Source organism: Selaginella moellendorffii, unplaced genomic scaffold (assembly GCF_000143415.4).
Source record: "Selaginella moellendorffii unplaced genomic scaffold, v1.0 SELMOscaffold_72, whole genome shotgun sequence".
NCBI lineage: Eukaryota > Viridiplantae > Streptophyta > Lycopodiopsida > Selaginellales > Selaginellaceae > Selaginella > Selaginella moellendorffii.
Window position 1 is genome coordinate 532,716 of NW_003314333.1, and position 10,296 is coordinate 543,011.

General features: G+C 52.8%; 3 protein-coding genes across 3 annotated transcripts; 1 reads left to right on the forward strand and 2 right to left on the reverse strand.

The window, feature by feature from the left end:
• LOC112340906 (pentatricopeptide repeat-containing protein At4g02750-like) lies at nucleotides 1–2,847 on the reverse strand. The gene is made up of 2 exons (XM_024660085.1): nucleotides 644–2,847; nucleotides 1–121 (listed from the first exon to the last, which is right to left on the reverse strand). Exons 1-2 carry the CDS (start codon nucleotides 2,845–2,847, stop codon nucleotides 1–3), a joined length of 2,325 nt encoding a protein of 774 aa, XP_024515853.1.
• A 9-nt stretch (nucleotides 2,848–2,856) lies between these two features.
• Nucleotides 2,857–7,857, reverse strand: LOC9639919 (pentatricopeptide repeat-containing protein At3g06920). The gene is made up of 4 exons (XM_024660086.1): nucleotides 7,743–7,857; nucleotides 5,481–7,679; nucleotides 5,200–5,383; nucleotides 2,857–5,034 (listed from the first exon to the last, which is right to left on the reverse strand). Exons 2-4 carry the CDS (start codon nucleotides 7,638–7,640, stop codon nucleotides 2,870–2,872), a joined length of 4,509 nt encoding a protein of 1,502 aa, XP_024515854.1. The 5' UTR covers nucleotides 7,641–7,679; nucleotides 7,743–7,857; the 3' UTR covers nucleotides 2,857–2,869.
• Nucleotides 7,858–7,903: 46 nt separating this feature from the next.
• LOC9639920 (pentatricopeptide repeat-containing protein At1g32415, mitochondrial) lies at nucleotides 7,904–10,024 on the forward strand. The gene has a single exon (XM_024660087.1). The coding sequence runs from the start codon at nucleotides 7,904–7,906 to the stop codon at nucleotides 10,022–10,024; it is 2,121 nt and encodes a 706-aa protein (XP_024515855.1).
• Nucleotides 10,025–10,296: the final 272 nt, after the last annotated feature.

The following is a 10,296-nucleotide window of genomic DNA, read 5'->3' on the forward strand; positions in this document are numbered from 1 at the left end:
CTACGAACAAGCCTGCGAGTTTCGGTCCATATTATCGGACAGTCTGATCAGCCAGGGATCATCTTCCTCTTCCCCCCCGTCTTCCTTCTCGTGGACGTGTTCGTCTTGCAGTCCCCAAGGTCTGGAGAAGGCCAGCACCCAGTCAGGAAACTCCAGTGACAGGATTCGTTCCTTCTCGATTTGAAAACTCTGCTCTCAATTCTCTTACCTTGTTCACGGAAGGAGAAGTTGACACAAAGAAGAGGAATGGCTCATTGATCATTAGAACATCCTTGCTATACTGGCTGCCACTTTTGCGCTTCTTGATGCGAGCTTCATCCTCTCTAACAAGACACTTGAATTAGCTCCTCCATTGACATACCCATACACGACAAGTCCATTGACATGTCTAATGCATCTTTAGACAGTGTTGGTATATTAAAAAAAATAAAAATAAATAAAAGATTGAAAGAAAAGTAATTTTTTCTTCCTCGTTATTACGTTCATGAATTTTTTCTTGAACATCGTTTTGTTCTCTAACTGTACATTAACAGCATGAGAAATTAGACAGATAAAAGTTGAGATGTTTGATACGGAGTCTTTCCTTTTCTTTTGAAGAGAGAGCAGGATTTATTTTTAATTTGACTTGTCGTATTGAGCATACATGTTTGAGAGCAAAAGGTACGAGGCTTGAGCTGGGTTGAGCTCAGCAACTTGCAAGGCTCTCTCTAAGTCACCGCAAATTTTGTAAGCACTGAGCAGGCAATTCCAGGTAGCAGCACTGGGCTTGCACGGCATGCCCAGCATCAAATCCTCAGCTTCATTCACGAGCCCAAGCCTCCCGAGAAGATCAATCACACACGAGAAATGGTCCACTCCCGGTTCTAGTCCATAGTCCCTGGAGATAGAAACGAACTCGTCCACAGCAGCATCGAGTAGCCCCGCATGGCAGCACATTGTAAGGAGGCTGAGGAACGTCACAGCGTCGGGCTCCACACCTTCCAAGCCCATCACTCTCCACAGGCCAAAGGCTTGCTCCTCCTGCTTGTGAAAGACATAGACGCCCAGCATCGCACTCCACAGGACGACGTTCCTCTGATCCATTCTCTCGAACACTCTCCTCGCGTCTTGGGGACTTCCACACTTGCCGAACATGTCTACGATGGCACAGCCCAGCCTCACGTCCGCCTCCACCTCGATCTGCTGCTCGATCACCAACGAGTAGATGCTTGCACCGATAGCCAGCGAGTTCATCAAGGAGCAAGCGTGGAGCAAGACCACGAAAGTTGCAGCGTCGGGCTGTATGCCATCCATGTCCATCACTGGAAGTAAATCGAGAGAGAGCTTCGCATAGCCGGCCTGAGAGTAGGCCGAGACCATGGCGTTCCAGGCGACCACGTCCTTGGCTGGCATCTCATGAAAGATAGCTTCGGCAATCTCAAGCTGACCATCTTGAGCGTGAGCTGCTAGAAGGATTGTTCCACTCACAACGTCCTTTACTGCCATCTTTGCGTAGAGCTCCCTGGCATTTTGGAGGCAGCCATTCTCGACAAATGCCGTGACCAGTGCCGAAGCTAGCAGTGCGTCCGTAGGAAACTTATCAAACACGGACTTTGCATCGTTGATCCGTCCCAGTCTGCCGTAGTTTCGAACCAGAGCGAGAGCAAAACCAACGTCCACTTCCGAGTATCTCCAAAGGAAATTCTCGTGGACGCTCTTGACGTCCATCGCAGTCGAGCAAACATTAAGAGCAACCCCGAGAGTGCTACAGCTCGGCCTTGCGCCATCCAGATTCATCACCTGGTAATACTTCCACGCATCTCGCGGCCGCTGAGCGTGGTTAAAAGCCGTGATCATCGTGCTCCAGGAGATAGCATTCTTCTGAGGCATGTCACGGAAGAAGCTTTCCGCTTCGCTGAGACGTCTGTTCTGGCAGTAAGTTCCGAGCATGGCGTTCCAGCACATAATCTCCTTCTCCTTTTCCTTCTCCGGAACCGCATCAAACGTCCTCTTGGCTTGGTCAACTCGGCCTCCCTCGCCATAAGCCGTGATCATCACAATCCACGAAATTGTGCTTCGCTCGGGCATACTTTCGAACCGCTCGATAGCTCTTTCCATACGTCCGGATTGAGCATACGCTGCGACGACGATGTTCCACGATGCAACGCTCCACTCGGGCATTTTGTGAAAGAGCTCCGCTGCGTAGTCGCTACACCCGCACTGGCTATACATGAAGAGTAGCGCGTTCCTCGCCAACAGGCCTGTGACACCCGGCCTCTCATCTATATGAGACGCAACCTTCTCGCCATCTTCCAGGGACTGTAGCTTCGCACAGGCATCTAAGGAGCTGACGAAAGTAGCACTCGTGGGCTCAAGGCCATCCAGGCACAGTTGCCTGTACTGCTGGAGAGCGTCCCCGTAGTGCCCGTTCTGGACGTAACCGGAGATCATGGCGTTCCAGGAAACTGTGTCTCTCTCCGGCATCTCGTCGAAAAAGAGCTTGGCTTCAGTCACGTACTCGTTCTGTGCGTATCCAGTAAGCATGCTATTCCACAGCACGACGTTGTGACTCGGGCTCTTGTCAAAAGTCTTCCTTGCGAGACTTATATGCCCGTTCTGGGCATACGCCACCATCATGATATTCCAGGTGAAAACACTACGCTGCCTCGTCCGGTCGAATGCCTGGCATGATTCCTCCAATCTTCCACAGCTTCCATACATTCGCACCAACAGGCCCCCGATAAGCGACTCCTTCTCGCATCCAAGCCTGGCAAGCTCGCAGTGTAGCTGCTTTCCATGAGCAAGGGCCTTCTCGTTTCCGTGCCGACGGAGAAGATTTGCAAGCCTGCCGAGTTCACCATCTCTCATGCTCTGCTGATACTCATCTCAGTCAGCTCGCGCTCACCGAAGCCTCGAGCTTGGAGCTGAGCTCGTGGTTGAGCTTAAACCCGGTGTCCACCATCGACTTCGAAACCTCTGCTAGCAGATCCTTGTAGCTCTTTTTGTCGACAAGGTGGCCGACCAGGGTGGTGTACGTTGCGTTGTCGGGCTCGCAACCACACTGTCTCATCACCTCAAACAAGTCGACTGCGTCTTCTGTCCGAGAAGCATCGCAAAACCCCTTGAGCAGTGTGTTGTACGTGACAGTGTCGGGAACCAGTCCAGCTCTCAGCATTGTCTCCAGCAATTCACCAGCTTGGCGAAGCCTTCCACGCTTGGACAGCCAGTCGATGAAGATGCTGAAAGTCACCACGTCCGGATACGAGCCTTTGCTGAGCAGGAGCTGGAGGATCTCCAAGGCCTTGTCCAGGTTTCCAGTCTTGCAGAAGCCATCGATGAGCGTCCCGTAAGTTATCGCGCCTGGATCGAATCCATTCTTGAGCATGAGCTCCAGGACGTTGTTTGCTTCGTCCATGAAGCGCCACTTGCAGAGGCTGGAGATGACGATGCTGTAGGTGACATCGTCCGGAGCTAGACCGTCACTGAGCATCTGGAGAAACAGCTTGTAGGCCCGATCCACACGCTTGGATTTGCACAAACCATCGATGACCGTGTTGTAAGTGATAATATCGGGTGAGCATCCCTGCTTCCTCGTCATCTCTCGGAGGAGGTATTCAGCCTGGTCGAACCTCCTGCTCTTGCAAAGCCCGTGAACCAGCGAGTTGTAAGTCACTAAGTTTGGCGTGCAGCCGCTCTCCTGAATCAAGTTGAAGAGCTCGTAAGCTATGTCGACCCTGTATGTCTTGCACATAGCATCGATGATGGTGTTGAATGTGACGATGTCTGGCACGCAGTTGTTGCTAAGCATCTGTTCGAGGAGGAGAACGCCTTCGTGTACCTTGGTTGCCTTGCAAAGCCCTGCTATGACTGTGTTGTAGCTCACCACGTTTGGAACACAGCCCTTCTGGATCATCGAGCTTAGAAGTTGACAGGCTCTCTCTACTTCGTCCTTCTTGCAAAACATGTCCAGTAGAGAGTTGTAAGTGAAGAGATTTGGCACGTATCCCTTCTCCACCATCACCTCCACCAGGCCGATGGCATCCTCAGCCTTGCCACACTTGCAAAATGCGTCGAGAAGAACCGTGTAAGTGACAACGTTTGGCTGGCAGCCGCCGTCCACCATCTCTTCCAAGAGGTGATACGCCTCGTCAATCCTTCCTAGCTTGCAGTGACCGTCGATTATCGTGTTGTAAGTGACGATGTTGGGAGAGCAGCCACTTCTAGTCATTCTCTGCAAGAGAGCCGTCGCTTCGTCGAGCTTCCCGGCCTTGCAGAGCCCGTGAAGCAGCGAGCTGTAAGTAACAACGTTTGGAGAGCATCCTTTCGAAACCATGGCTTCCACAAGCCGGCAAGCATCGTCCACTTTCCCAGACTTCACGAGCGAGTCCACGATTGTGCTGTAAGTGAACACGTCAGGCGGGCAGCTCCCCGATTCTTCCATCTCTTTGAACAGCTGCAACGCACTGTCAAGCTTTCTGCCACTGCACAGCCCCTTGATCACGACGTTGTGGAGGATAACGTTTTGTGGAACGCCATGCCTGGGCATCTCTTTGAGGAGCGCGTAAGCAGTCCCGATATCTCCAGCTCTGCAAAGCCCGTGGATCAAAATGGTAAAAGTGAACATGTTGGGCGAGCAGCAGAGCTTGTTCCTGTACACCTGTAGCGCATCCTTGGGTCGCTTGAGCCTCAAGAGCGCTTGCAGCAAGCAGTTGCACGTATAGGTGTCGTGGTTGTATCCTTCTTGAGAAGTAGCCCAGTCGAAGAATCCCAAGGCAGCATCGCCATTCCGAACGCCCTGTAAAACCTTCCCGACTACTGTTGTCGTGAGCTTCCCTGTGAATCTCTCCAGTGCCGTCTCTGCGTACTCCCAAGCACACCTGCTGTTGAGTATCCTTACAATCTTGTGATGAAAACCACCTTGCGTCGCTACTGCTGTTACTCTGTACTGGTGAGGCCTAGGAGAAAATTGGCCCTGCTGGTCTTTGGAATCTAGAACTCGAGTTTGGCTCGTCAAGGCGGCCATAGGAACCGCCATAGCCATCATCAACACATCACCTGGGACAAAGTCATGGTTATTCAGAAAAGTTAAAAGTCTGAAAAACAAATGCTAATTACCTCTTATAACAAGTCACTTGCCTATCGGTGCAGTCTGGCTCCGTTAGCGTTCCACTGTCCCTTGAATAAATAACCAGTATCTTTTCCAATAAGAATGTCATCAACCTTGCCGAAATTTGAAGTCATTTTCCCCTATAGTCTTCCACTTGGGACCTCGATCGCACAGATCGACACAAAGTCCGAACTTTTGGAGAGACCTCGCCCATTTTACGATTAACCAGCAGGCCTGTTCTTCGATCTCTTTAAACATCTTCAGTTTCCTGTCAAACCTTCTGGCACGTATCCTGATCTAAAACTCCTGTTTGCAATGTCAGCAACACATGACCTGCAGAAAGCCATGGCTATCAGATAAAAATCTATACGTAAACGAAAGTTTGGCTGTTTACCTCTTCTGTCGCCTCCATTTCTTTCAGAAGTTGCTCCACTAGCTCCAGATTGTTGGTCTTCTGCAGAGCTCTTAGAAGCGTGCCGTAAGTCATCCTATCCGGTAGACAACCTTTGTCCTTCATCTCCCTGAGAACTCGCCAGGCTTCCTCCAAACGAGATGCATTGCAGAGGCCGTTGATAAGACAAGTGTAAGTGATAGAATCCGGTGTACAGCTTTGCTTCCTCATGATCTCCAGCATCTCAGCTGCTTGCTCGACTTTGTTGATTTTGCAGAGGCCGTCGATGAGCGTGTTGTAAGTCACCAGATTGGGAGCACAGCCGCATCCCAGCATCTCCTGGAAAACGTCAAAAGCTTTGTCAACTGTTCCGGCCTTGCACAAACCATTGATGAGAGCACTGTACGTGACCACGTCCGGAACACACTTCGCCTCTTTCATCCGCTCCAGCATTTTAAAGGCCGAGTCGAGGTTATTGTCCTTGCAAAAGCTGTGAATGACGATGCTGTAAGTCACCACGTCTGGCATCACGCCTGCTGCTCTCATCCTGTCGAACAGAAGAAAGGCATCGTTAATCCGCCTGGACTTGCAGAGACCATCCACGACACTATTGTAGGTCACCACGTCGGGGTAGCACCGGTTCTTCACCATAACGTCCAGCCAGCTTTCAGCCTCTGGCAGCCTCTTAGCCTTGCACAGTGCGTCGATCAAGATGCTGTAGGCCACCACGTCTGGAGCACAGTCCATGCCGATGCTCATACGCAAAAGCTCCTGTGCCGAGTCGATCGCTGCTGCCTTGCAAAGCGTGTCGATGAGAGTGCTGAGACAGGCAACATCCGGCCTACATCCACGTCGAATCATCTGCTCCAAAAGGTCGTGTGCCTCGCGTAGCTTTCCAGCCTTGCAGAACCCGGAAATGATCGTGCTGTAGTTGATCGCATCGGGAGGACACCCGGTTTGGATCATCATCTGCAAGACTTGGTGAGCTCGTTCCATGTCGTTCCTCCGGCAGAAGACGTGCATTATGTTGTTGTAAGTGATGGCATTCGGCCTGTATCCTCTCTCCGTCATCTTCCGGACGAGCTCCACGGCACCATCCAAGTCTCCAACTCGGCAGAAACCGTCCACCAGCGTCCCGTAAGTTATCACGTTTGGCTGGCATCCTCTTTGGATCATCTTGTCCATCACCCGGCAAGCCTCATCAACTTGATCCAACTTGCACAAACCATTGATCACTGTGGTGTAGCTCACGACGTCCGGAGGACATCCCCTCATCACCATTTGCTCCAGCAGCCAGAGAGCATTCTCCACACGGTTGGCCTTGCAGAAACCATGCAGCACGGTGTTGTAGCTGAAAACGTTTGGAGCGAAGCCATTGTCCACCATCTCTTCCAGGAGCCGGATAGCATCGTCTAGCCTGTCCGACTTGCTGAGCCCGTTGATCATCGTGTTGTAAGTCACCGAGTCCGGCGGGCACGTCTTGCTCATCTCCCGAAAGTGGAGCACCGCGTCCGAGCACTGGCCGGCATCGCACAGACCCCTGAGGATGCTCTTGTGTACTCCAGCGTGGGCCTTGAGACCCTTTCGATTCATCTCGTCGAAGAGCTCGTAAGCTGGCAAGATCTTCCCTGCTCGTATGAAACCACTGATCAAAGTGCTGTAAGTGACCGTGTCGCCGCCCCACTGCCCCTCGATTCTACTCCGAAACAAATCGTGAGCTTGGCTATACTGGTGAGCCTTGACGAGAACGTTGAGCAGGCAATTGCAGCAAAAGATCTCGTGCTGGTAGCCATCTCTCGTCTCGGCCCACTCGAAGAACACCAATGCGGCCCCTGGATCGATCAGTCTCTGGAGTACCTTGCCGACAATCTCTGGAGATAATTGTCCCCTATACTCGTCCAGAGCCACTCGCAATGCCTGCTCGTCACTGGCACCCTGGACAATCCTCTCTAGAACAGAGATTGGACTGTCACTGCCCACCCATCTGTCCACTCTTCGCAGCGAATTCTTCTTGTAGAGCGCGAAGTGTTCCCGGATTGTGAGCCTATCTTGGTGCGGCCGGAATGTCCGAGGAGCGCTCACCGAGTCGCGTACCGTGAGCAATGCCGTGGTCGCCACCAAGCTCGATCGCTCCAGATTGGCGGCAGCCATCGCCATGGACATGATCCTCTTCTTTTCTTAAAGCGCGCCAGCGTCTCATCCCTTCACACATCCGGATAAGCGGTGCTTTGCTGCTAATCTCGCAGTAAAAATCTCTTGCGGTACCTGGCAGGGCGAATGCTGGTTCGATTCGCACGAAATGCGAAGGCGCCGATCGCAATCCTCGCGTCGCGATGGATTCCATCGAGAGGACGATCCGCGCTTCCGCTCCTCCTGATCACCGCCATCGCCAAGAACCCTGAAACCCTAACAATCGCTGGGCATGGATGATTTTGGGGAAATGCCCAGATGCTATCGTCGATCTCGTCCGGGCTTGTGCCCGATCCAGGCATCTGGGAGAGGCCAGGCGGCTCCACGCCCAGATTCTAGACAGCCCCAATCGCGGCAACAAGCTGGTGCTGGATCAGCTGGTGATAATGTATGGCAAATGCGGCAGTGTGGAAGACGCCCGCGAGGTGTTCGAGAGCATCGATGCGCCGGATGGCTACTCGCGCAATCTTCTCATGGTTGCTCACGCGCACAACGGGCAGATCCACGGAGCCAAACTCACGTTCGACAGCATGGGGATGAGGAGTGTGGTGTCATGGAACGTCATTGTTCTTGCATTTGCCCAGGTTCGGCATCTAGAGGAAGCACGGATAATCTTCGACTTTATGCCTGCCAGGACGATCGTCTCGTGGAACACCATGATCGCTGCCTACAGTCAGGCTGGGTCAGTGACGGAATCGAAACTTCTTTTTGATGCTATGCCTGGTCGCAGCGAAATCTCTTGGAACAGCATGATCACTGCATTTGCCCAAAAGGGGCATTTTGAGATTGTGACCGCTTGCTTCTACAAGCTACCCAAGCGAACGATCGTGTCGTGGAACTCCCTACTTTCAGCGTTTTCTCAGAGAGGTCACACGCAGAAAGCCATCGAAATCTTTCGAGCTATGCCCGAGAAGGACACGATCTCCTACAACGCAATGCTGATCACTTATGCTCAAGCCGGGTTTGTGGAGGAGGCCAAAAGGAACTTCGACGAGATCCAGGAGAGGAGCATAGTCTCTTGGACAGCGATGCTCCAAGCGAGTGTCATCAGCAGCGATCTGGATGGGGCCAGGATCATCTTCACGCGAATGCCGCAGCACGATTACGTCTCCTGGACAGCGATCCTCTCGGCGTGCGCATCGAGCGGCCGGATCCAGCAAGCCAAGGACATCTTTGAGGAGATGCCCGATCGCGATCGTCACGAGGGCGCGCAGAGCGCGATCATTGGAGCGTATGCCCAATGCGGGTATCTCGAGAGCGCGAAGAGAGTGTTTGATAAAATGACCTCGCGGACGAGCCTCTCGTGGACCGGACTCCTCTCAGGCTATGCTCAAGGTGGCCATGCTGTGAAAGAAGCAAAAGATCTCTTCGATAGAATGCCCGATCACAACGTTCTCGCTTGCACGATGATGGTCTCGGCGTACGCACAGGACGGAGACGTGGTGGAAGCGAGAAAGATGTTTGATTCCATGGCAGAGAGAAACGAGGTCTCTTGGAACGCTCTTCTTGCCGCATATGCTCAAAGAGGAGATGTGGAGGAAGTGAAGCAACTATTCGATCGGATGCCCGAGAAAGACGTTGTCGCGTGGACTGGTTTGATCCAAAGCTATGGTGAGGCCGGAAATCTCCTGGGAGCGCGGCGCGTGTTTGATCGCATGCCCGAGCAGGACGTAGTTTCGTGGACCGCCATTCTCTACGCGTATGCGCTCCACGGGCATCTAAGCGAATCGAAGAAGCTGTTCTTGGCGATGCCCGAGCGAGACGCGCTGTCTTGGATCTCCATGCTGGGTGGATACGCCGCCAATGGCGACGTGGAGACGGCCAAGAGTTTCTTCGCGAGAATGCCGCAGCAGGACGAGATCTCATGCACGGCGATCATGGCAGCGTTTGCGCACAATGGCTACTGCTCCCAGGTGGTGGAGGTGTTCTGGCGGATGATCGTGGAAGGCGTCAGCCCGGACGAGGTCGCCTTCGTCACGGTTCTCACGGCTTGCAGCCACGCCGGGCTGCTGGAGACGAGCTGGGAGCTCTTCGTGTCCATGCGGGAGGATCATGGATTGAGGCCTCTGAGCCAGCACTACCTCTGCATGATCGATGTTCTTGGGCGATCGGGATTGCTGTCCAGCGCGGAAGAACTCATCGCCACCATGCCGTTCGTCCCCGACGAGGTGGCGTGGGGGATGCTGCTGGCGGCATGCAAGGTCCACAAGGACGTGAGCCGTGCCGCGCGGATAGCCCGGGATGCTGTGGCGGCAGACCCCGAGGATTGCTCCTCGTACGTCTCGCTGGGCAACACTCTGGGCGTCACTGTGGAAGAGAAAGACGGAGATTTGCGCCGACTAGGTTTCATGACGTGAATATTCTCGAACGAAGTGAAGAGGAGAAGCATATTCTTATCAAGATCTACGTGGACATCATCAATGAATGAATGTTTCCAGTCACCAGGCTTTGGATGAGAGTGTGACAGAAGTGGCAAGGAAGCTTGGAGCAAGAGACTAGTGCAAGTTTCATGCGGGGCAGGTTTATCTTGAGATTTCCATCAATAGGCTTGCTGTTTGTCCATTGTTCAGATAAAAATATGAATTGTTTGGATTTTGGATCTCAATCCAAATGCATTTGTAGAGGACTT

Excerpts from the sequence above, each read along its gene's own strand:
- LOC112340906 (XM_024660085.1), bottom strand. The coding sequence starts at position 2,847 with ATGAGAGATGGTGAACTCGGCAGGCTTGCAAATCTTCTCCGTCGGCAC. Across the intron at positions 122-643 it reads TACCTTTTGCTCTCAAACAT|ACCTTGGGGACTGCAAGACG; the intron begins GTATGCTCAATA and ends GGCCTTCTCCAG.
- LOC9639919 (XM_024660086.1), bottom strand. The coding sequence starts at position 7,640 with ATGTCCATGGCGATGGCTGCCGCCAATCTGGAGCGATCGAGCTTGGTG. Across the intron at positions 5,384-5,480 it reads AAATGGAGGCGACAGAAGAG|ATCAGGATACGTGCCAGAAG; the intron begins GTAAACAGCCAA and ends CAGGAGTTTTAG. Across the intron at positions 5,035-5,199 it reads TGACTTCAAATTTCGGCAAG|GTGATGTGTTGATGATGGCT; the intron begins GTTGATGACATT and ends ACTTTGTCCCAG.
- LOC9639920 (XM_024660087.1), top strand. The coding sequence starts at position 7,904 with ATGATTTTGGGGAAATGCCCAGATGCTATCGTCGATCTCGTCCGGGCT.